Raw genomic sequence first — 26,071 nt, 5'->3', positions numbered from 1 at the left:
AAGATAATCAAATAATGAAGCAGACTTGTGACAACGTTGCATGAATTTGCCTTTCAACGTGATGAGTGTGAAGACACTGTTGTTTGATCTGGGCTTTGAGAGAAGCTCTCTGTGCACATGCTGGTATATACACATACATGGCACAGCCCCAGAGACTAACAAGCCCCGACTTACCTTCACCTCACCCACAATATTACATCAATAACCAGACCTGAGGGATAAATAAGACAATCAACACAATGAGTCATCAGAAGCAACACGTGTATTTAACTAAAACTATTAAAGTTCATGTCAGCAGCTGATCTTAATAAGGTCATATATGTTTTATATGTGTATGTTTATCAGGAGAGAGGCAGGATGATGTGGAGAAAGGAAGTGAGGAGGAGGAACATCTGGACTTCATTTGTTTGTACCAGAGAGAGAGAAAAAGTCCAAAGCTGCATCCAAGTTGTTTTTTTTCCTCTCTCTCTCTTTGTTTTACGTTCCTTTGTGCATCAGTGTGTGTGTGTGTGTGTGTGTGTGTGTGTGTGTGTGTGTGTGTGTGTGTGTGTGTGTGTGTGTGTGTGTGTGTGTGTGTTTCCATGACTCTCCCCCGCCTCTCTCTCTCTCTCTCTCTCTCTCTCTCTCTCTCTCTCTCTCTCCCCCACACACGCACACAAACACGCACGCTCCTGTGTGTGCGCGCGCGCCTCCTGGACGCTCCATGGCCCCGTGGAGCTGTTGTTTCCACACAGAAGGAGGACAATCAAGACGGGCTGCAGGCTCAGAGCCACAAAAGAGAAAGTGCCCTCTCTCTTGTTCTCTACAAAGTCGGTTGCGGCTTTAATGCCACTTCTCGTTTCTCCGCGGCACCGCGGAGCTTCAACGTACTTTTCTGCCGGCTTTTTGCCGCTCACACCCGGTATGGATTTACCACTGAACAGACAAGACACGCTGTCTGGTCGCCCGCACAAGTTCTGACTGTCATCGCGTGTCCCGAGAGCGCACAACTTTTACGCAGCGTCCGTGGAGACTGGTTGGCCACATGTGAGGACTTTTGGAGAGACGCTTTTCTCCCCTACTTTATCGCTCATGGGGTAAGTCACACAGCTTTCACATGCACTGTTCATCTCAGTAGTATAGTTCACTAACCTAACAAAAAAGAGTGAGCGTGCAGTGTCAATGAGTGACAGCGGTGGGATCGATTCATCGGCTTTAACGGTGACCCAGCTCCTCTCCACGAGGTCCCACTTCATTGTACAATAATCAAAGTGAACTTTATCTAAAAACATAAACGGTCTCGGTGTTTCACCAACATATCTGAACGCAAGAAGAGCCTCATTAGACATTTGGAAGCTCTCCTGCAGCCAGAGGCCATGCTGCAAGTCTGGATTCATTGTGACAGTTCTGCGCTTTAATGAATATCACTGCGAGTGCGAACTGTTACATATTAACACGCCTGACTACAGCTGTCAATCATCCACTGGGGATGGGGGGTGTGGGAGCAGGCCAGGCTGCTGCTGCTTACAGTGTTTGGCCCCTGAGCTGCTGATGCACTCACATGGCCCTCACACTGCCTGCTGTGCCCTCCCCCTCCCCCCTCCACCAACTGTGCCTCTTCCAATATTGTTTAGGCTTGTTCATCCATCCCTCTAAAGAAGCTATTGTTTTGAAAGGATGTATTAATAAGACAAAAGAAAAGCACCCAATACCCCCCCCTCCCCCCCAGTTTTAACCTCAATGGTTTGAAGATGGACCCCTGAGAGGCAAGAAGGTCTGGGGTTCAAACCCTGAGGTGGTCACTTGGGTCCTTTCTGTGTAGGGTTTGCATGTTCTCCCCGTGCATGCATGGGTCTTTTCTGGGTGTCTCATCATTGAAAAACACATGACTGTTAGCATTATAAAAGTCTCTAGATTGGCTGTAGGTGTGAGTGGTTGTTTGTCTGCGTTTATGTTACGGTGAACTGGCGTCCTGTTCAGGGTGGACCCCCACCTAGTGCCTGAAGACAGCTAGGATAGGCACCAGCAGACCCCTGTGATCCTGCAAAGGAGCAAGCGTGTTGCAAAATAAAAGGATGGTTTAAAATGAGCATTTCATACAGTGTTCTGACACAAAAAGCAATGGTGCATCAGAGAAAAAAATGACATTTCAAATCACTTCTCAATTGCGTCAATGAGAATAAATCTTGCTGAGAAGGATACGTAGGTGTCAGCAGGCCAGTAGGAGGTCTGGGAGAATCCTCAAGTCAGAGAGAGATAAGATGATAAGATGGAGGAACTAATGTTTATTGCCAAGATAAAAGCCCCCATCCATCATCCTCTGTCTTTCCTGGCTTTGGTTCAGTCTGCACAGTGCTGTGCTCATTAGCAAGCATGTGTGAGCAGCAAGAGTGACTTTAAAGCAAACAAAACCATAAAAGCAAGTGGCTTATGAAAACTAGAAATGCTGCTGCAGATGTTAACTCGGGCCACGGCTGAGGCTGAATAGTTCATCTTAAATGTGGCTGGATGCTCTCAGCCAGTGTTTCTCAAATGGGGGTTACGCGATGGCAAAATTAACAAATGAAAGCATGAAAAATAATGGGATTTGTTTATGTTTATTTTGAGCTAAAAATTATAATCATAATGAATATCACCAGCAACTCAGAAAATGACAACAAAAACACTCAAAATAAGAGAAAAATACCTACTATTACCAGCCACACACACAATGACAACAAAGACACTAAATGTTGTTTCATTCCACTTATTTATAAAGTTAGATTCTTTAAAATATGTGTTATCATCACTCATTCATTCCATTATTATGCTCTATAGTTGTTTTTTCACAGAATTCTGAGCTAAATATTGTAGTAAAAAAAAGTGGGGTACTTGCATTCAAAAGTAAGAGAAAGGGGGTAAACATCTTACTGAGATAACATCAGGAGTAGGAGGTGAGGAGGCGACATGAGGAGCATTGATATCAAGTGTTGAAGGCATTGTTGACAGGTTCTTTGGGGTTTGCGTTGTGCAAGAGTGGCTTCGTTTGTTTGGAGGGAGGCATCGGCCACTTTTAGACTCGAAGCGGTATGTTGCAGTCGCCCAAGCATCCCATGGTTCATTGCTGCTTAACAACACCCTATGCCCCACTGGGCCTGACCGCTTCTAGGCTTCATCACCCACCCTTCATCATCAGCGTGTTAGACTGATGATGAGATATTGCTTATTACATCATGAGTTCAGGATCTTTGAGTGTCTGACCCAGCCCGCTCTGCTTTCCTCGAGAAGATGACTGCTGTAATCGGACCCCCTCCAAATGGGGACAGCCAGTGAGAGCGTGAGAAACCAAGACAAACAGATGAGTAGAATAAATAAATACAAGTACAAGTGCGTGGATGGATAAATAAATGAACGGGATTGCCGTGGTGGGAACTGGATCTGCCTGTAGTTTTTATGTGTTTTTTTTTTAGTAGAACGGGTCACGGAGGAGGGTGGGGGGTGCTGAAGGCGTAGAAGGGTGGTGTCGATCCCTAAAGGATGCTCAGGTTTCAGCTGAGGCCTAGGATTCGTCCACTAAAAGAAAGCAGCGAGGAGGCTTTTTCCTTGGGGAAACCAACTTTTCTTTTGTTGTATTTGTTCAGCTTTAATCGATCCACCTCAGACAGGTAACAACAGGGAAAAGGTCATTGGTGCTTCCTGCCAGAGGTGCTCCGTCTGTGGTGTAAAACACTGCAGAACAAGATGAGCGTGGACAATGCATGTGTGTGTATATGTGAGCTGACATATACGAAAGAGGATTTGTGTGTTGTATAGTGTTCAGGATTGGTGGAAGGACATCTGGACTGGTGCTCCCCTTTTGGAGAAAAACACTTTCTCTGGGTGTGGCAGCTGGAGCAAAATAAACGCCTTCTGTTCGCAAGCTGCCAAAGCACAAGTCACAACACACAGCTGACAGCGTGTAGCGTTCTGCTTCACGGCCAAGAGCTAGGAGTGTCTAAGATCAGAGCAATAAATATGGCGTCCTTGGCTTTTTTTTTAACATCTTATCAACACAACAGAGGATGTGCTTAACAGGTATAAAGAAGCACGTCAGACCTTTCAGCCTTTGTTTCAGCAGTCAGTGCTGTGCTGATTATCATATAAATATTTACACTATCAGAGTTTGGGAGGATGTTACGCATCTCTGGATATTTTAGGAAACTTTATTTCCGAAGCGGTGAAAACACCCATTAACTTTAATGTGTCCTATTTTGTTTTTTTTCCACTTGATCAACTTGGACATACTGCAGGACCCCCATGGCAAACACATGATGCTTGTAGCAGCATGCCAGGATGTCTCCTTTTTTTTCACGGTTCAAGCTTAGATCGATCTGCGCTGCAAAAAGCAGTCATGTGGAAGTGAAGCAGAACACGGGTTTTCAGCCCCGCTCCTCAGAAAGGAACATTAGATTTATCTGTGACATTGACAAGCAGATTGAGTCGAGGTTTCCTGGTTCTTGTGGCTTTGGATGGGTTCTTGTAACACTTTGCAACCTCTCTTTAGGCTTTTCTGTGTGATTTATGAACTGAATGGAAGCAACCTTATGCTGTCAGTCCAACCAGTGGGACTAATCAGTGTGGTCATATTGTGGTTTCCTGATTTCTGGTCTTTTCAGAGAAGATGCTGTGGTTTTGGAGACCCCACCTCCTTCTATTTCTTTCTCTCACCTGGATGTCTTTGTTTTCCACTTAGCTTTGTTTGTGCAGCTGGGAAACTCAACAGGATTTCTGCAAGCTTACCTTCTTAGACTAGTTTGCTTGCATGCTAAACTGTCCCATGCCTCCAGTCAGCGCTCTCTGAAGAAATTTGTTTAGCTTGGAGTTGGAAATTAGTCTGATGTCTTAACATAACAAGATCAGCAAGTCGTTAGATTGTTTAACAGACAGATATCACAATATCTAAATGAGCAGGCATATTTTCTCAGGCAAGGCTCAAGCAAATAAGTGCTAAATATTCGCCGTAAAACTTCACTGTAAGCCTTTCTGATCTTTGAATTCATAGACTTGACCCACAGTTAAACACAAGCAGGGTTATGTTGGAGGCCAGACAGCTTAGTTGAAACGGACAGATTAAGCACAAGTAGATGCTTTTAACTTAACTGACGACTCTTCTACCACGACAGTTTTGACGGAGCCTCAGTAACACTTTTCTTCTGCAAAGGCACTTAAAGATGCACAGTTTCCCCCTATCCAGCAATTTGGTCTTTAACTCCAATAAAGTGTAGTAAATCTAAATTAAGAAACAATATTTACAGCTGGTTTGTAAAAGGATATGCTTCTTTATTGTGGCCAGGGAATACAACAGACAGTATAAACCCTCCAAAGCTATCCATTTATATGAAACTGAACCTCTTTCCATCCACACATTTACCATCCTTGAATGCAGATGTTTGCTTAGCATCTTGCCTTGTGTTTTTCACATTTAGGCATAATAAATGCTCTTTTCCAGGGGTCTTAGGAGAAATATTTTCAACTCTTATAAGAAAAATCCCTGTATCGTCCAAAATGCAAGGGCACAAGTGAACACTGTGTGGACACAACATTGTTCCTTCTCCAAGCAACCATGTTGTTCTCCAAAAACAGAGCTTAATGGGCCACTGTTTGCCAGACTCTGAGGCTATTTTCTGAAGCATGAGGAGAGATGCAGGGCCTCCATCAATTCATCATCTTATCAGTGTGCAGAAGCAATCAGAGTGGCCTTGTGTGTGTGTGTGTGCTCAGTGCTCCTCTTTTTCCCACCTGTTTTTGTGAAATTACGTAAACATCTGTGGACGAAAACAAAAGTGTCACAAAAGCTCTGTGATTTACAACGTTACACTCGAACGATTAATGTCACCATCTGTTGTTTTAGTTACCCCGCCAGCAACAAATGACCACAAACTCTCTCACGACATCCTCACGGTTTCCCAACGTAAAAAGAGAACATGAGAAGGGGTGGAGTTCAAGGTTGAGCTTTAGAGTAGAATAGGATGAAGGAGGAAGGACAAAGGATACCTAAAGAGGGTTTGAAAACCATTCATTAGCAGAGACCTCACTGTAAAGACAAGGACGTGGAAAAGGTGTGAATGGGCAGAGTGGGTGAAACTTGAATCAGGCAAAACTCAGCCCGCACGTTTGTTGCCTCTGATACAGACCAGTCCGACCTGACCTATTCAAAGCCGTGCACCCTAAAGTGTGCGTGAGTTTAACTCGTGGGAAAAGCAGACACTGGTGACACCAAATGCAAAAAGCAGAAATACTGCGATGAAAATGTTTTATCTTCGAGGAACAGATCTCAATAAACCCTAACGCGTGGTTCACCTCTGACCAACAAGAGGCTTCACTTCTGAGAAACATTATTTTCAACCTTTCGTGCAACAGAAACATCTGCTACATGCTACACTGTTGCATAAGCACGGCTGATCACACCAGTTTGTACAAAAGCGACCTTGGTGTTGGTCTGATGTATCTTTGTGCTGAGCTCCAAAACTTTTCAAACTATTAGCTGAGTTTACTGTACACGTTTTTTAATGACTTCTTTATTAGGGGGCTATAATGGTGCGTTTCCATTGGCAGTATCGGCTCTACACGGATCCGCACTCCACGCTTTCGGGACCCAATATCATTTTTTTGGCGCGTTTCCATTGAGCACTCAGACACAATCAGTGTCTGCTTTGTGCTAGGGCTGGGCGATTTTGCCTACAAAAAAAATCTCTGATTTTTTCAAGAAAAATTCAAGTTTGGATTCAATTATCAATTTTTTTTTCAATGCACTTAAAGTGCAACTTTATTGCTGTGATTGTCCTCAAGAGTTAAAATGCATAAAACAATCCCCAAATAAAAAGTAAATGATTCTCTGTCATTCAACTATTTCAAGCTTTAACCCAGGTTTAAGCAAAAGTGCAACAGCAACTTCACCGTAGCTTCAATTTTCTGATTAAGAAATCAGATAATTACATATTTTATAACATTACAAATAAAAAAATTATAAACCCTCTCTCTCTTTCCTTTGCATCTCAGCATAGTGTGAATAAAACATTAAACATGCCTGTGGCACACATATAGCCTACTCAAAGGGTAAACAAATGTACACAAAGAGGGGGCTGGCTACGGTGACCCACAAGGACGGAATGTGAAAAAGTCCAAAATAACTGTGGTGGAAAAAATTTTTTTAAAATAATTTTAAAAAATTAAACGCGAATTTGCAAAATAAAAATCGTTGTTATCTACAAATTTGAAAAAATCGATTAAATTGATTTTTTTTGCCCAGCCCTACTTTGTGCCTACGCCACATTTTCAGACCAGGGCTGCTTTTTTTGGAACCTCAACAAAGGAGCTACTAAAAAAAAGCAGCACCAGGTACCACGATGAAACGAGTAAAGAGTAAGAGAGTAGAGCCGATGCCGCCAGTGTAGTAAGTAGATGCCTGCTCCAGATGTGTGCTAAAAAACAGTCCTTCTTGATGTTCATTTGATCGTCAGTCTTTGTGGCCTTGTCTTTTGATGCCTGTGGTGAGGTTGAGAATATACGATGTCAGGAGGAGGTGTCGGAGGCAGGACGCTGAAGTTCTGCAAATCACATTGGAAAATGACAGTAAAATATGCAAAATAGCGCAAGAAAGGAATATAAGTCATTTGGAAAGTAGACAAGTTGACAGGAATAGTCAGAGAGTGACGGCACTACAGTAATAGGCACCCCCTTTGGAGATCTCCCACCCCCCAAAATGTGGAAGAGTGCAGTTAGGAGGGGTCGGGATTAGAGTGGAGGGGGCGCTGTGTCTCCTCAGCCTGTACTACACTCTTCTTGTCCTTTGTCTCCTCTCAGTATCACTTTATTAGAGCTTAATGGCACACACTACTGTGTGAGATAAGTTTTAGCTGAAGAGGGGAACAGAAAACAACGAGGTGGTGAAGAAACATGAATTAAAAACCAAATTTGTCAGCACAGTTCTGCTTGTTCCAGACAGAGTTGTGCTGACAGATCAGAGTCCTCTGGAGAGGCTGTACCCAAACTGTCAAACTGTTTGACGAGTGAAAGGGTAATCCCTAATTATATGAGAAGGTCTCGTGTATTAGGGACACCCACTCCCCGAGTGTCTCGCAGATTATATGTGCTTTTAATGAAGCATGCGTGTGTTCGAGCAGACGGAGACAAAGAGAACTTTGCTGCTAAAATTAACCGTATGGGGGCGAAAAAAACATGTGCATAATGTTTTTTTTTGTTTAAAAAAAAAAAAGGAACTGCCGCCTGTCACCTTTCAACTAATACCATGATCTATGTGAGGCCAGAGCAAGCTTGTGATGGACACTTCTGTATTTTTGAATCACAAATTATCAAATTACAAAGATTTGTTTATCCTGTAGATTTTGTTCCCTTTGTCCACTTCCTCTTCTGGCTTGTTGTAGTGCACAGTTGAAAGTCCACACTCATGTTCATGAGTCATTTTAATTTATACACACACTAGGGGTGGGAACCTCCGGGTACCTCACGATAAGATACGATACGCGATACACAGCTCACGATAATGATTATCGCACGATATGACGATACTGCGATGATCGATATATTGGTCAGAAATCAATCTACGATCATTCATGACATAACAAGAAAAAAAAAGATTATGTGAAAAAATGCCATTTTTATTTCATATCTCTGAAAGACAATATATTGAAAAAGTGTCCTTTGAACATTGACACTATTTTAGTGCAACATTTCTGTAAATAAGTGTCAACATACCAATGTAAACAAATAAGTATCTCCAATAGTGCTTTCTGTAAACAAAAAATAGGGTTTTTCTTACCAGTGACACCATTATAGTGCAATATTCCAGTAAACAATATATTTGTTCCTTCAACAAACAGTGACAACATTTCTGTGAAGACGTACCTGACCCAAACCCTTTGAAAATAATAGAATAAAACCTCAATCTAAAAAAAAAAAAAAACGATACTTGATCATCGCCACATCGTCACACTCCTAACACACACTTAGGTTGCACTTCTTGTCACATGAAATGGTGTAAAATCACATGAGCTGTGCATGAATGTCAAAATTACAGATTGGACATGCATATTCCTTGTGGATTAGTGTGAAAAATAATCTTCATTAACATTGTAAATTATAAAAACCAAGCTGATTTTATTCTCCTGTTAATCTCATTTGGCCTCCCTGGTTAAACAAATGTCAAATATATTCAGAAATTAATCTCTTCATGTATATTTTTTAAATCTTGATTTCTGCTTTTTTTTGTTTTGCTTTGTTTGAACTCAAACATGGATGTTTTTGAACACCCTCTTCCTGTCAGCTGTGCAGTGTTTCTAGCATCACTTTTATCTGTGAGCTTGTCTGCAGTTGTGACTGATATAGCACAGACTGTTAACCCGTAGCATAACTAAGAGCTGCTCGCTACTGGTTTTAACCCTACAGAATAAACGCCACATGGGTAAAAGTCTGTGTTTTATTTTACTACTACTGTCTTTTCAAGGACGGGGCTCCAGTACACACGTTAATCCTCATCACTTCTGTGTTGCACTGCTGTTAGTAACATGGCGGCCATTTACTGGAAACTGCAACAAAGCAATCAATAAATGAACCGTCCTGATGTAAAATGATTTCACACCCACGGGGGCTTTGTGATGGATGCGTAAGTGAGCTGCAGCTCGTGTGTGTGTGTGTGTGTGTGTGTGTGTGTGTGTGTGTGTGTTTTTCCGACCTCCTCGGATAAGTGTGCAAAAAGGGAAGCATGGACAGCTTCACTGATGAAGTTTTGCAAACTGCATTTGTTAAGAGTAAGTGTTTTCTGGGCAAATCTTCAGTTTAGTCATTTCCTTGAAACATCTGTGGTAGCAGTGGGGAAACCAAGCAGTGGTAATGGTTGTATTTTCTCCTTTGTGTGTGACATGTCAACACTTGACTTGGGGAAACTTTCTGCTGTTCTGTGTGAGTGGAATTTTCTGTTCTATCTCCATACCGCCTTTGTTATGTGCTCACATTTTGGTTTGATTTTGGATTAAAAAACGCTCAGACACACATTAAAGGATTTTTGCAGAGTGAGTCACTCGGTCAAAGTATGTTCGTGATTTGAGGGGAAATCATAGATGTGGACTGATCCCACGCACAATTAAAAGTGAAGCACTCGATCAGATAAGATAAACAGTGATTGCAAAGGCAGAGAGGCTGAACAGGAACAGACAAATCACAACAAGAAAATATTTCCCTGGAATTATTTGAGAATAGCTGGCATAGAAATTAAGCCAAATGTCTCATAAAAGTCAATCAAGAAGCCGTTCACTCCTCCTTAAATGGGAAAAAAAAGTTTACCAAAGCCTTTTTGAAAAACAATCTGTAGAAAAGTCTTCTTTATTTTGTTGTTGCTTCCTTTTACAATTATAAATATCTGCAGGGGTGGAATTCGACTGTATTGTCACTGCAGTGGGATTCAGTAACTAAAACAGAGGTGGGCGACATTCTATCACAGCGTGGACCACGGAAAAGTTTTTGTGTGATCCAAGGGCCACATGATCAACATTCATATCAGCGTTTACAATAATGACTAATCTGAGCATCAACAGGAAAGAACATTGGAGTCATATTGTGTATTTTTGTTGTCATTTTGCATTTTTTTGGAGTAATGTTTGTGTATTTTCTGTTGTCATTTTGCTTGTGGGTTTGCAGAGTAATTTTGGGGGGGTTTCTTGTCTTTTTATGTTCTTTTGTTTTCATTTTCTGGAATTGTATATATTATTTGGAGTCATTTGGTGTATTTTTTGTTGTTTTGTGTTATTTGGCTTCATTTTGTGTACTAGTTTTGTCGTTTTGTTCATTTTTGTAGTCGTTTTGTGTGTTTTTCTTCTCTTTTACTGTATTTTCCTGCAATGTTGGCATGGTTTGTTTTTTTGTTTTTTTTTTTAATGTATTCTTGCTTTTGTTCTGAGTATTTTTTTTGCCATTTTGTACGTTTACTTTGGGGGCCGCATAAAATGACACCTAGGGCCGCATGTGGCTCTCGGGCCGCCTGTTGGCTATGTCTGAACTAAACTTTAACTATGTGTGAACAGACATCAGATAAGGGATAAATAAACTATACAGTTACATGTTGAGATGGTATTCTTATCTGAAATGACTCTGTGAGAATAAGTGATCCATTAAAACGTGTCAAAGTTTAGAAAGTTTCTCTGTTGTGGAGGGTTTTAGGGGGATTGGATCAGGTTGAGGTGTTTTGTGATTGTGTGAGGAGTAGGGATGTAACGATTCACTCAACTCCCGATACGATTCGATTCACGATACTGGGTTCACGATACGATTCTCTCACGATTAATTTTACAAAACGGGACTGTACTTAAATGACTGAAAAATATTCCTTTATTTTTTTGGGGGAAAAAAACTGTACTATTTTCCTTTTATTTTTCATTGTCAAAAGAATCCCTTGATGAACTATTCAAACAATGCAATTTAACTAAAAATAAATCTTGAATGAAATAAATAAAGGAATAATACAAATGAAGAAGCCTATTCATTTAAATTCTGGTTCCATAGTAAACAATACAAAACTGCATAATAGTTATTTTTCTTTTTAAAAGTGCAACTGAAAATGTATTTTGTGACTTAACAATTGGACCTTAAAAAAAAAAAACAGTCTGCACTGTATTTGCCTCAGATATTTGTTTGAACCAGCAGAGGGCGCTGGTAACACAGTGGTCGGTTGGCATGCAGCTAAGTGCAGTGAAGAAGAGATGCTACGCTAGCAGACAGGGTTAATAGAAAAATGTGACTTTTACAGATATTCACTTAATATTACAGATATTCTTTTGGTGCTAAAGGGGTAAGGAATCATTTATGAACATGTTTAAGAGTAGAAGGCGGCCAGAAAGAAAGTATTAGCAGATTTCGCCCGCCGCCATGACTTCTGGTGGTTAAAAAAAGTACTGCGATTCAATTTTCACAGCATCGATGTGAACCTTGATACCTATGAATCGATTTTTAACTGCCTTACGATTAATCGTTACATCCCTAGTGAGGAGGTTGTTGGGTATTGGAGAGCTGACACACTGACAATAAATGCTTATGAGGTGTATTTTTAGAGTAAAGCACCTGAGGCTTTGTGCACATCAGTCGCCTGATGAGGAGGAAGTCAGCATCCAAGCACACAGTGTACACACAATGAGTTATTACAACAGTTTATAATAAACAGAATCAGAAGTACTTCATTTATCCCAGGGGAAATTACTTATGTTACAGCCGCTCAGAAAAACATTACAAATAAAAATAATAAACACTGAAAAAAGAAAGAAAAACATACATAATTAAGTAAAAGACTGTTAATTAAATAAGGATTAAATATAAGTGCACACATTACAGAGCAGGTTTGGAGAGCGTGCTACATACTGGTCTTAGTTAAACTGTTTATTTTTGGCTTTCTGCCCATCCGTTTCATTTAGTTTGTGATATTTTTTTGTTAAAAAAAAAAAAATAAATAATAATCAGATGCCGGAAATAGGAAGTTTTACCACTTAAATTGAATGAAAAGGATATATTTAACAGAAAAAGTGGGTAATGCAAATCCTTCCTATAGTCCGCTACCAGGATGTGATACAGTGGTTGGAGAATCAGGCTGCAGATAAATGCTGTCATCAGCTGTGGCTACTGTTTGCATTCTGCAGGAATGAACAGTAAGAGGAAAATGTGTGTGAAAAAAAAAAAAAAAAGTGTGTCAAACAATGACACACATATTGGCTTCTTTAGTTTAGATTATTATTTTGCCTTTTGGGGAGCAATAATAGTCTGATGAGTTGAATTGTGGGCTCAGAATTGCTTTGAATGCTATTGTCTTTTATGTTTTTTGTGCACTTAAAACTATTTGAGCAAAAAACATTGTTTGTCTGCAACTAAAAAAAGGTATTGAGTTGTACTGTGCGTACATTGATAATGTTAGTTTAATTAAAGCAATTACCCGAAGAATGAACAGTGGGAGAGAAAATTAAAAAGTGAACGTCTCAATGTCCCGCCCTAAACAGCCTCACTTCCTCCCCCTGCCTCTGCCAATCTACCAGAAGCCCCGCCTCTTCTTTTGTGCATGAGCATAGTGGAACATAACACTCCTAGCGCTCCTCCATGATGCTATGCTGCTGTTTGCTGTTGTGATGCACGGCCTTGTTTTCGTGCACACTTTACCTACTCGCATTCACTTTGATTGACAGTCTCCACTACAGGAAGTCGAAGCCTATTGGCTGGGCGATCGCGGCGCGATTTTCAATTTGTATACGTGTCTAAAGGACGAAGGCAGGACTTATATACAATGATGTTAGACTTCGGTGGTAATACGGTGATACCGTATACCGTGGGGCCATAAAAATAGCAATGGTATCAGTTTCAATACCGTCATTTAAAAAAAGAAATGCAATGCACTTCCCCGTGACTACGCAGAGTCCGCCACACACACACACAGGTGTCAGAGAGAGAGTGACTGGGGGGTTCCACTGGAAACGTTTCCGCTGCGCCACTGCACCGATCCGGTTTTGCTCCGCTGTCCGCCGTCCGGTAATCCCCACCGGTTGCGTTTTGAGTGCGCCACGGTGCACGACTGTGACGTCACGAGACAGTGAGTATGTGGTTCATTTCCTGTTTAGCTTCATTTGCTCTGTGCTGATTGAGGCGTCGTGCTCCGGTGTACACCACAAATAGAAGTAATGCGTATAAATGGCGGAGGGCACCGGACTACCGCAGCTAGGAAGGAGCAGACACGCAGCGCAGCGAACCCGGTGGAAATTACATAGACTAAAGTGAAAACCTATCTGCTCCTGTGGCGCGGCGGAGACGTAAGGCAGCGGAGCCCCATCCAGTGGAAATTGGGGGTGAGAACAGACACGTGTAAACCAAGATAAGCTTATTCAAGGTGAATTAATTCTGTAGTCTGGAAGCAGAGTGATAGTTCACTCAGAGTGGCAGGAAGCCACAAGCACACACAGAGTGGGTGACGGGGACGACAGCAGCAGCTGTTGGGGAGAGTAACAACAGAGTGATATGTACGTTCATGTCAGAGTCTCTAAAACACCAGAAAAATCTCCAATAACACAAGATAAAGTATATACATTTGTCACTAGTCTATATTGAGAAAAAAAAAGTCACTAAGAGCGTTCAGAATATACCGGTAAGGGAGGTTCAGTTTCGATTTCAAAACGGAGTGGAGAGAAGATTCTACAAATTGCAGCTTTAACTCTTTGAATAAACCTACATTCTGAGTGAACTCATCCTTTAGTAACTTCGTAAGATGATCATTTAAACCGTAAAAGTTGTTAATGATAAGGGCGGAAGAAGAAACGATCAGTCCTCTCCCCTGTCACTCAGCTCCATACACACACACACAGAGAGAGAGAGACAGTCGCGTTCAGTGTGAACGCACCCTTAGCCTTACGTCACATTTTTTAATTAGCCACGGTAATACCGTATACCGCGGTAAAATAGGGAGGAGGTTTGCCAGTATCATCATTTGGATACCGCCCAAGCCTAGTAGACCATAAAAGTCTAGTTAGGCAATTTTTCGCATTTCAAAAGAAAGATACATACGTAAACATAGATTCTCAACCTGCTTGCCTTTCTTGTTATGCTGGCCATATACAGTCGTATCTACATCTATGTGAAATACCAGAGCCAGTGCACATCTCAACACACCTCAGAGCTGCGACACAACCAGACTGTTGTTAACCTCATGAAGACAATTTCTCTGGTTTTGGGTGAGCAGCAATTCACATACAACATGTGTCAAACCCAGGGCCCAGGAGCCAAATCTGGCCCTTTAGAGCAGTGGTTCTCAAACTTTTTTGGCTGAAGTACCTCCTTTAAGGATTAGTTGAAAGCTGCGCAGAATCTACAGAAGTGACTGCGCAAAGGGTTTTTAAAAACGACTAAAGTGGGTCAAATATTTTTTTGAAAAACACCCCGTAAATATTGACCAGCAGGTGTCCTCAGTGAGCAACGTTTGTAACTAAGGTGAGTAATAATAATGATGTAAAATCGCACGCGTGCAAGCGCGTAGCTTTTTCGTCCATGAAAAAGCTACTTAACCTCCCACTTTTCTATAGCAAGACATGCTTCCTACGGGCACTACACTAGTTTTATTAAAACTAAATGTTAAAGCCTTAATAATTACAATAATAACACTTAGTTTTATTTATAAACAACCTAACTGCTTATCTTTCTTGTTTGCATTTTTTGTAAACTTTATTTCTGGTTAAATTGTAAATTTGATTTGAATTTATGTGTATTTAATGCTCTATTTTGTTGTTGCACCAACAGTTCTGGGTTGCTATTTTTTTTCCTTTGTGTTCATCAGGAAAGGAGGCATTGGCAGTCACAGCATGACAACATTTTTGACAGGGTATGTTTTGTCTACTGGGGAAGTGTGACCGCAAAAACTGGGTCAAATAGAGGGCATGACTTTAACAAAGCGGTGGGAAGGAGGAGTTGGGAGTTAGGAAGTCTGTGTCGCTATTGACCAATCACCGCAGAAACACCTGAATGGCAGGTAGAGAGAGGCAGGGCACCACTGATACTACACTGTGTTGTAGGCAAACCAGCCCATCAGGTTTCCCTCATTCAGCAAAATCTCCTGATGACAGATGCCAAAGGCTTCCTGGTGACAAGAGGACCCTGAGTTGTCTGCACGACAGATGGACGAAGACTGTCCTGAAAAAACCTGAGTGAGACAAAAAAACTTGGCTCCAAGCTACGGATGTAAGTCTTTGGGTGTCTCGCGATTCGATTCGATTTCGATTCTTAGGGTCACGATTTGATTCAAAACGATTCAATTCAAATTTGATTCTCGATTCTCGATTCAAACGATTTTCGATTCGAACAATTCTCGTTTCAAAAATGTATACAATGCATACTGTGTTAAGGCAAATTACGGCATCAAAACAATACAGTTTGTATAACTGATTCCAATGATGTAATCACACAAAGGCAAACATTTATTCATGCTAAACAAATAAAAACTTACTGTACAAGAAATAACTTGCATAAATAAAATTGCCTAAATAAAAGCTTAGGCCAGCTGCCCCTTTCTTCCAGAAGTAAGTCTTACAGTAACTCTCAGTGACTACAAGAATAAGTTCAAGGTGTACAAAAAAAAAAATTCTGTTCATAGATAAAATTGCTGCCTTTTTTCCCCAGAAGTTACAAAAATAAACTGTACACAAATAACACAAATTGGTGTTTTGTGTGATTTTTCAAAAATAGAAACTTCTCAATTCTCAGTGACGACAACAAAAAAATAAAGCTTCTGTCAATAAATTAAATTGCCTAAATAAAAGTTTAGGGTGGCTGCCTTTTTCTCTCTCATAAGGTGCCCATTTCAAAATACACAACAATGAACTGGAGTTTTCTTTGCTATTTCAAAAATAAAATTGTACAAATAACACTGCAAACTTTAACTGCTATTTTGTGTGATTTCTCAACAAATCACATAACTAGGATGGACACATATTGGGCTTGGTGTGTAGGATTACACAGTCCATAATTGTCCACGTGGGATTACTGTCCATCAGGAACATTTAGGTTCTTTTGCAGAAAAAGAAGCTCATCTACGTGTTCTGGACTGAGATTGCTTCACTGTGCAACACTAGTACCAGGGATGCATAGGTAGTGTCTAGCTAATTTGGCAAGTATAGGGAAAGCTGTCTCATGGTTCCTCCACCAATCAGTCCCTCCAGGATTTCGCGATGTCGCGATCGCAACTATTAACGCAAAATCAAGCAAACTCCACAAAATCAGTGCAGCAATGCAATTTTTCCAAAAGCCCGTACCTTTCCCGCTACTTCGCTGAAAAAAATACATAAATGTGTGGCCGCTTATCGTTACTTTTGGCATTTTAGCGCTTGTAGTTGCTACGGAAGTAGCGGAGGATGTACTTTGGGCTTTGCGCCATAAACATGTATACGTGAATGCCCGTTAAATCCTGGAGGGACTGACCAATGAAGGGGGTCTTCTGAGAGTGACAGTGGATCAGCCTCCAGGTACTTATATATATATATATAAACATACATAAACTGCTTACGTCCTGTACTTTGTCTGTTTTTTTGTTGCTGTTTTGGTTTTGTGTTTGTACTTGTATTGTTTGACTTACAATAATAAAAAAATAAAATGTATTAAAAGTTTGTGAATCGATTCAGAATTGTGGATAATTAGAATAATGTGAATCATTTTTCCCCCACCCTTACACACATGCACAACAGAGCAAAACTGGTGTGGGTTTCTCCTGGCAAAGCAGAAACTAAGAAGAAACAGATGTGGGTTTTTTTTCCCTCAATACAATGATGATTGGCTCTGATATTTCCGCCTAATCTAATAAGATTTGTGCAGTTGGTACATATGCTGAATCTCAAGCTTCCCATTTGTGTTTAGTTATTGAACTTAAAGGATGAGAAGCAGACAAGATGTGCTGATAACAGCAGTCGCTCAATGATAAATGCATTTTCTGAAATGATACCCGCACTGCAGACAAGTAGGAGTTGGCGTCCTCAGATTAAGGCTGAAGGTCAACACTATCTACACTGAAACAGACTATTGTTCTTTGTCTCTGCTGGAGGAAACAGTACACAGCTTATTGCAGGCCGCCAATGACAGCTGTGTGTCGGTTTCACCTGCCTCTACGACCGGGGGATGCTTGGCTACAGTGCTTCTTCTGTTACAATTAGACGTGCACGTGTGTGGGTGTGTCATTGTGGTGTGTAGATACGTGCGGTTCTACACATCATTGTGGAGTTTGTATAAATTCACGTCAGGCATGTTTAAGATTCCTGGTTTTGTGTCCGGATGCCGTTCCACATGCATGCTCTCAGTCAGGGAGGCTTTGCCTTTTTTCCTTTTTTCCTCACCTTCTCTCAGGTTTTTCGGTAGTTGAAACTATCTTTTAATTGGTGTCCAAGTCCAGTTTCCACTGGTTTGTTTTTGCAATCAAGGTTTGCTGCAGCTGTTCAGGCCTAGCAGAGACTTGGAGTGGAAGCATCAGTGTTAAATTACTGCAGGAGTTAGTCTGCAGAGGGATCCTGTTACTTTTGACAGGTTTAAGACATCAGTTCCAACTCTAATTAGATTTCCAGACCCTCCGACTTTCCTTTGTCTCCACTCCTCTGACGGCAGCCTTTTTTATTGGCTCTTTGTTTGTTTATCAGATTCTTCTCTCAAAGCAGGACTTTTAACACAGGTTTCTGTGTCACTTTTAGAAGCAGTGCATCTAATTAACCTTTTTCAAACCTTTGCTTAAATCCTTAACCCGCTGAAGAATAAACTCGTCAAAATTAAGCTTAAACATGTTTGTGTTTGCACAATGTTATTAAGAACACAAGAAATACAACCTAGTATCACAAAATATTACTTTCAGTTCATTTTTGCATACAATGTGCAGTAGATATTTATTTTAAATTAATGACTCCCTCTTAAATATTGTGTTTTCTCAAATATCTATAGAATTAAATGTGTTTTTTTTTTATATATATATATATATATATAAAGTGGATGGTCTACAGGCCAGGACAAGGAGCTTCTGCTATTCAAAGAGCTATGCTGAAGTTTCAAGAGTTGGCTCATTGAAGTGGAATGGTCTGCTCACCTCAACAATAGTGTGTGTTGACAGTCGAGTCCTCGGACAGAGTCGGTGGAATGTTCCTGTCAGTATGCTTACGCAGCCCTTTGCCTTTGGCTGCATAAGCAGAAGCTCACAGTGCACTTATATTTCACCTGAAGATGCTCTCTTGCCAGTACAAATTATCTATTGCTCCAAAAAAACAGAAGAAAACTTAGCCTTTTTTTTTTTGGTAACATTTATCACCAATGAAGTGGTAGAGAAGGTTGTCTGGTGAGTTGGCAGTCCGGGAATTGCTGTTGCATCCTTGGGCAAGACGCTTTAGGTACATAGGCAAATATTAATGTTTGAATTTGGATATTGACAGTTGTGTGCAGATTATCAGATAGACTTCTATCAGAATAATGTGTTTCTGATGGTGTTATGTGGTGTTGTTTAGTGAGCTCAGGTTGTTTGAGGTAACCAGGGTTAGGGTCAACTACATTTCTCATTGTTCAATTAGAAGTCAATTATGATTACGATGACCAGCAATTTTTCCGATTACAATTAAAATTACAAATATTTTTTTTACTTAACCTTCATCTTGTGTCAGCTTTCTGTTAGCATATCTTATGACAACGGCTCAGTTGTCTTAAGTCAGCTGTAAAATACACTAAAAATATTATTTATCATCATCATTTTTTTTGTGAGCGTCTGAGCCTTTTTTGTCTGTGAACCACTTGACTTTTCTTTTTTTTTTAAATGGTAAAAATTATTCGGAAGGGTAGTAAGAAAACTTAATATTAAAAAGAATTGATTTCATGATATTTCGCGATTTTTTTGGGTGCCGATTTTAATTAGATTTTTTTTTAATAAATATATATATATGCATATATATATATATATATAAGCAATATTTTTGTGTATTTGTGCAATATTTTAGTGGTGTTACAATGCTTTCAATGTGTTGCCATGGTTACTTGATTTTATGATGGCAGTGTGTAATGCCTCCAAAATGTATGTATGCACAGACATTTTATTTTCATATAATCTGTTCAGATCAGTGTTTAAACTGACACAATAGGATAAATTATTTTTTCTTATTTTTGTGCATTATCAGTAACTCAGGGTGATTTATCCTTAATGTTCTCACTTACAGTGGTTACAATGCCATCATTATGTTGTCATAGTGACTTTGAGACTTCTACACAGTAGTTTCAGTGAAAAGAACCTTGTTGCACTTTATTTTATGATGGCGGTGTGTAACACTGCATTTTTTTTTCAGTGAAAATGTGCAAAAACACTAATAATAAATAATAAATATGATGTTTTGAAGCAATTTGTCCTCTGAATAATCAATATCTTCTGATGAACATATACAGCAACTTGATTTTTCATCTCTACGTTTAATTTTGATATTGACTGGGTAGAGTATTGCGATAATATCGTATCATGACCCAAGTATTGTGATACGTATCCTACTGCAACATCCTTGCCAATACTCACCCCTAATTGTTCCCCAGGTTTGCATTTAATGAATTTGTTATATGAAAGTTATATGAACTGAATTACAACAGATGTTTAAATTACAATTGTGATTACGTCATGATTGTAATTAATTACAAATTACACAATTGCAATTATAATTCACTCCAACCCTGCTTCAGACTGTGTCGGACTTGTGCAGGATACTGTAATGAACTTCTGCTTACACACATCAGGATTTTCTAAATCTGAAGAGATTTTTTTTTTTTTATCTGTTACAGACCTCAAACATGAAGATTAAAAAAATCTGCCATGGAACATTTTTGATCGTACTGTGTGTGCGCTCTCAATCTCAACACAACACATCACATCACACACATAAAGATTCTGTCCCTCCACTGACCTTCCTACAAGCCAGAAAAACCAGATTTAACAACGTGATCTAATGCTGTGATTAAAGCAACTGCATTGTTTTCTTTTGTTTCCAGAATGTGAGGATATTAATGCAGCTCGGCCATATTTTATTATATTTTAATGCTCATTGTCTGACATTTCGATATAACGCTGTGGTTCAAGTGCCATTAAAACTGTTCTCCTTCCTGAGTTATTTCTTTTTACTTGAACTGTTTTCTTTGTCACAATTTATTTCATTATAGAAACAACATTGCTTTTGACAGCGCGCCCTCTTTCTCTGTGCCTGCAGGTGACCCACATAGAGCTCCTGAGATGTGACTGGGACAGGCCGTGTCCCTCCCTGGCCTCATCCTGCCCGTTCCTAACGGCAGTAATTACCGGCATGGACGCTGTGCACAGCTACACTGGGTGATTGAATCTTTGCCGTAAAACCGCTGTGCTCTGCCACCCTGTCACCATGAAGAGCAAGTATTCCGAGTACTACAATGACACTCTGATCCGCGCCTACTATGCCTTCGCTAAGAACATGACCGCCCAGGAGATGAAAGACCACATTGATAAAAAAAGGCATCTCACCAGCCTCAACATTGCCTTCGTGGTCCTGTGCACCATTATCATCCTGGAGAATCTGCTGGTCCTGATTGCTGTCTGGCGCAACAAGAAGTTTCACTCGGCCATGTTTTTCTTTATTGGAAACCTGGCATTTTCTGACCTGCTGGCAGGCTCGGCCTACATAGCCAACATTTTTCTGTCAGGGTCAAAGACCTTTAAACTGGTGCCTGTGCAGTGGTTCATCAGGGAAGGCACAGCGTTCATAGCTCTGGCAGCTTCAGTCTTCAGCTTGTTAGCCATAGCAATAGAACGTTATATTGCTATCACGAAAGTCAAAGTGTATGGCTCCTCAAAAACATGCCGCATGTTCCTCCTGATTGGAGCTTGTTGGGTCACATCTTTCCTGCTCGGAGGCCTACCGATCATCGGCTGGAACTGCATCTACAACCTCCCTGAATGCTCTGCCGTTTTACCCCTTTACTCAAAGAAGTACATCCTCTTTGTTTTCACCATTTTCAGCCTCATTCTGCTCTCTATTGTCATCCTCTATGTGAGGATCTATTTGATCGTACGCTCCAGCCACCAGGAAGCAACCAACTCACAAGCCTACTCTCTATTGAAAACAGTCACAATAGTGCTGGGTGTCTTCATTTTGTGCTGGTTGCCAGCATTTACCATTTTACTCCTAGATTCCTCCTGCAGTATACAGTTCTGTCCAATCCTCTCTCAGGCAGACATCTTTTTTGGCTTCGCCACTCTGAACTCAGCGCTTAACCCGTTGATCTACACGCTGCGCAGCAAGGACATGAGGAAAGAGTTTCTGCGTGTGCTTTGCTGCTGGGGGGTGCTGCAGAGCGGTCGGCCCGCTGACCGGTGTCTGGTTCCTCTAAAGAGCTCCAGCTCTCTGGAACAGTGCACCAACAAACACGAACACCAGACCACACCCATCATGACGGACTGTACCACCTGTGTTTGATGGGGTACAGTCATTTGAATAAGTGAGACAGAGAGAGAGAGAGAGAGAGCACTTGTATGAATATTGGGATCAAGTGGAAAGCCGGACCAGAAAGGATGGGCAGACCGGCGGGAAACAAATGTCTGTAGAGACATGTTCCACTCAGCTGAATGTCTTTGTTACAATCAAAGTTGTGTGTATTCACAATCAGAATTCAGTTAATCCAATGGGAGAACCAACTTTCAGTTGTGAACATTCAGAAATGTGAAGAAAAAAAAACCTTTTACATGGGTACTCTGAGTTAGGCAGTGGAAAACCCATTTTGCTGTGATTGCCTTTAACTTGTCTTCTCTAACCACGTTAACCCAAATCAAAAAAAGACAAAAAGTGACATATTACATCTAAGGCCAAACTTGTTTGGAGTTTGTATCAATGCAAAGCTTACAAAATTGCACTTTGCATATGAATGTTGAGATTCCTGCTTTTTGTGAGGTTTGACCACATTAATCTTTAATTTCATTGCATTAGGCTAGTGTGAAGCATAAAGATTTACCCTCATTCATTTCACAGCCAGTGCTCTGAGAACTTTCCACTGCACTGAAGACTAAGTACTCTGTGGTCTCTTGATGGAATCAGGGCTATATAACCTACAGTATATAACCTTGTTTGAAACCATTTGATAAACTAGACGAAGCCCAATAACCTGCTTACATTTATTGCATGAAATTCTAACTCAATTTTTAGGAGCTAATGTGTATGATATATCCCAGCTTTCATCACTAACAGCCCCTCCAATCTGCCTATCTTGCTTCTACTGTCTCCTCTTCTATTTGAACAGTTTCCGTTGAGGAAAGGCCCGATCACAAAACACATTTCCTCATGTGAGTCGCAATTGAGCCTTTTCACTCAGCTGTTCAGCAGCTCTCACCAAAGGGACTGACGGTGTTTTTAGCAGCAACGTGCGATCTCTGTACCTTCCTCTTAAAAAATATAAAGGCTGAATGTATGTATGAAGTTTATTTTGGGGCTTCTGCCCCTGTGTTGACAGTATTATTGATCATTTACTGAGTCATGACACGCTGGGAGTGGGATGAAGAGGAAAGGTCCTTCTCACTGTGAAGTCTTAAATAGCACCATGATCAAGGATTGGCTGCGACCATCCTGGTTTAATGTGCTGGCCATATGTTTTGTGAAATTTAAGACCGCTCATTTTTCCAAAGACTCCTTATCTCTCTTGCATTAAGGGAGATGATCCAGTTCCAAACACACCAGTATAAGGTCAGCTTCATCCTTCAACACAACTTCCTACAGCCATAGGAAGTCCTGTTCCTTATTGTCTGCTTCCTGTTGTTCAGGGTTACAAAACCTTCCTGTCGACACACAATTAAAACTCTTCCCTTTGTCAGTGTTCTTTGGATTGACATTACATTTAGATGGTCGAGTAGAAATGGTGATAAGCACTTTGGCAGCTTCAGTGATGTTTGCTTTTCCCCCCAGTTTATTTCAAATAGAGAGGGGTTTAATCCTGTGTTCCTCCGACTTTGTTGTACGCCTGATATTCCTATTATAAGTATATGAACATCAAGGTATGCTTGTAATTATGTATGTATCTTTGTACAGTATGTATGATTGTATGTTGTATGACATGTGTCGTGTGCAATAGCCTTGTGTGTCCAGTAGCACGCTGCCTGTATTACGTTGGTACAATCTGAAACACTAATGTAGGTACATAAACTTTTTTTTTTTTTTTTTTGTTAATTGCATTCCAGTTTTATAAAATAAATGAAAATGAAAGAATTTCCTGGCGTGTTCATTTTGGGAGCTGCAGCTGCCTCTGTGCAGGTCCAGAGATGTCTTTCTTTTAAGCCTGTATTTGACAAGTATTCAAAATGCAGCATTAAATCCAAACATGCTCTGACAAGGTCAGAAAAACACTAGCTTCAACATGAAAGCCTTAAGTTGTCATGCTAATGCTGCTTGGTCATTAATCATGGGTTTCTTGCTTAATAAAGTTGTTGCTGTAACTTTAAAGTGAGGCAGGGGAGAATTGGAAAGAGGGCAGGGAGGCCAAAAATAGGCTCTGGTGGAGAAGAATCTTTTTCTGAGATACATTGCATGAGAAAATAATCATTAATGGTTTTGGGGTTTTTTCTTTTTTTTTGGATGGGGGGGGGACTCAGGGGAAGAGTGGAGGTTAACTTATTGTGGCCTTGTGAGATTTGGGCCTGTTTCCTGTCAGACGTCCAGGATTCCTGGGTGGGAACATTGGCTGAATCAGCCCCAGGAGGCTGCACTGCTGGGATGACTGCCAAGTCTTTCCATTGCCCTGCAGGATATTACATCAGAATGAGAAACCTGTAGGTGAAGCTATATACACACACTGAAGAAAAAAAAAAAACATTCACATCATCGCTCATGTCTCTTGTGAATTTATTATAAACCATAATTTTAAGTAGGAAAGTTTAAAGATCTCACAAGTTATGAGGAAAAGACACAATTTAATCACAACCAGCTAAGACACAATAACATTAGAATGCCATCAACAAATGAAGCTGCATGTGCTCATCAGACATGAATCTATTGATTAAATTTGTAGCCAAAGAGTAAACAAATATGTGACTGGGTGAGTTTGACAACAAGATTAAAAACACAATTTAAGTCAGGTTTCGAGAACCTGGAAAAAAAAAAGCAAAAATAATTCAGTTTCAGGTTAATAGTAGTTACACAGCGCCATCTTGTGGTAATGCATACACAGGCCTTTTATAAAATATATATATATATATGTGTGTGTGTTTAATGTGAAGGCGTCTTTGTGATAAAAACTTACAAAAAAAAGTCAACTACTGTACATTCATACTGTAGAATATAGATCATATTTTTAAACCTAAGATATTCACATAATCTAGAAAGTAGTTCACAGTAACAAATGAAGATAGCAGTATTATTTTTTTACCAGCAATAATAAAGGATACAACATGTGAATGGATGGATGACAGAGAGTTTAAGATAAGGATTAAAAAGTCACTTCTTATTGTTTCACCAGAATCAGGAAATTCAATATTATACAAATTTGAACTTTTAAACATTTTTATTAAAAAATAATTCCTTTTGGATGTCAAATCATGGCCACAAATAATTCTTAATAGCACAACTGAAATTCATACTTTACTGACTTTGCTTAAAATGATTGTATTTTTTTTTTCTTTTAAAAACCTACACTTAACCTACTACAATTATGCAAGCAGGTGGTGAAGAAATATTAATTTACGTCCAGGTCAATGAATAAATGCCCGAACAAGACAGTAAAACAGTATATTTATTATTATTATTATTATTAATAATAATAATAATAATAATAATAATAATAATAATACATTTTATTAAGAAATGAAAAACACTCCACTGAGATCAGCCATATTTGTATGCATTACGTTGGCCTTAAAAATGGCAGCATGGGGGCGGTGTTTAGCTCAGTGGGTAGAGCGCCCGCCCCATGTACAGAGGCCATAGTTCCTCACCTGCAGCGGGTCCAGGTTCGATTCCCGGCCTGGGACCCCTTCCTGCGTGTCATTCCCTGCTCTCTCTGACCCCCTTTCCTGTCAAGCAACTGTCATATAAAGGCCACTAGAGCCAAAAAAATCCTTAAAAAAAAAAAATGGCAGCATGGAAACATGAAAAAGAAAATTAAAGTATGTTATGAGAGCTCTCCAACTAATTGTGAGTTTAATAAAAAAAATAAAATAAAACAAGACAACTAAAACTGTAAATGACTAAAACACGTTTCACACTACAAACACACATTGAACATCTGAAAAAGCCACAAAGTATAAGAATGGAATTGAAATTAAACGGCGGTCACCTGACCTTAAATTCTATTCAGATTCAGATAGCTTTATTTGTCCCTGAGTGGATCACAAGGCACAAATGAGCTGCAAAAAAATGAAACAATATTTACACAATTAACACAAGGTATTGTAGTAAACAGTAAAATTGTCACAAATCCAAACAGTTAAAGCTTTGTTTAGTAATTCAATGGTCCAAGAGCTTTTGTATTTGGAAACATGCGCCATGTTTGTTTTTTAACTTCAATAAAGTTTTTTTTTTTTTTTTTTCCTACTTCCGCCTGGTCAGTA

At 40.0% G+C, this 26,071-nt stretch overlaps 1 protein-coding gene across 1 annotated transcript; it reads left to right on the top strand.

The window, feature by feature from the left end:
* The first annotated feature begins 654 nt into the window (after positions 1-654).
* Positions 655-23,714, top strand: s1pr2 (sphingosine-1-phosphate receptor 2). The gene is made up of 2 exons (XM_028455191.1): positions 655-1,076; positions 20,721-23,714. The coding sequence occupies exon 2, from the start codon at positions 20,889-20,891 to the stop codon at positions 21,957-21,959; it is 1,071 nt and encodes a 356-aa protein (XP_028310992.1). The 5' UTR covers positions 655-1,076; positions 20,721-20,888; the 3' UTR covers positions 21,960-23,714.
* The last annotated feature ends 2,357 nt before the right edge of the window (positions 23,715-26,071 follow it).

This window comes from Gouania willdenowi, chromosome 8 (assembly GCF_900634775.1).
Source record: "Gouania willdenowi chromosome 8, fGouWil2.1, whole genome shotgun sequence".
In the NCBI taxonomy this organism is placed as follows: domain Eukaryota; kingdom Metazoa; phylum Chordata; class Actinopteri; order Blenniiformes; family Gobiesocidae; genus Gouania; species Gouania willdenowi.
The sequence above is the reverse complement of the archived record's forward strand: the minus strand, read 5'-3'. Positions and strand labels throughout refer to the sequence as shown.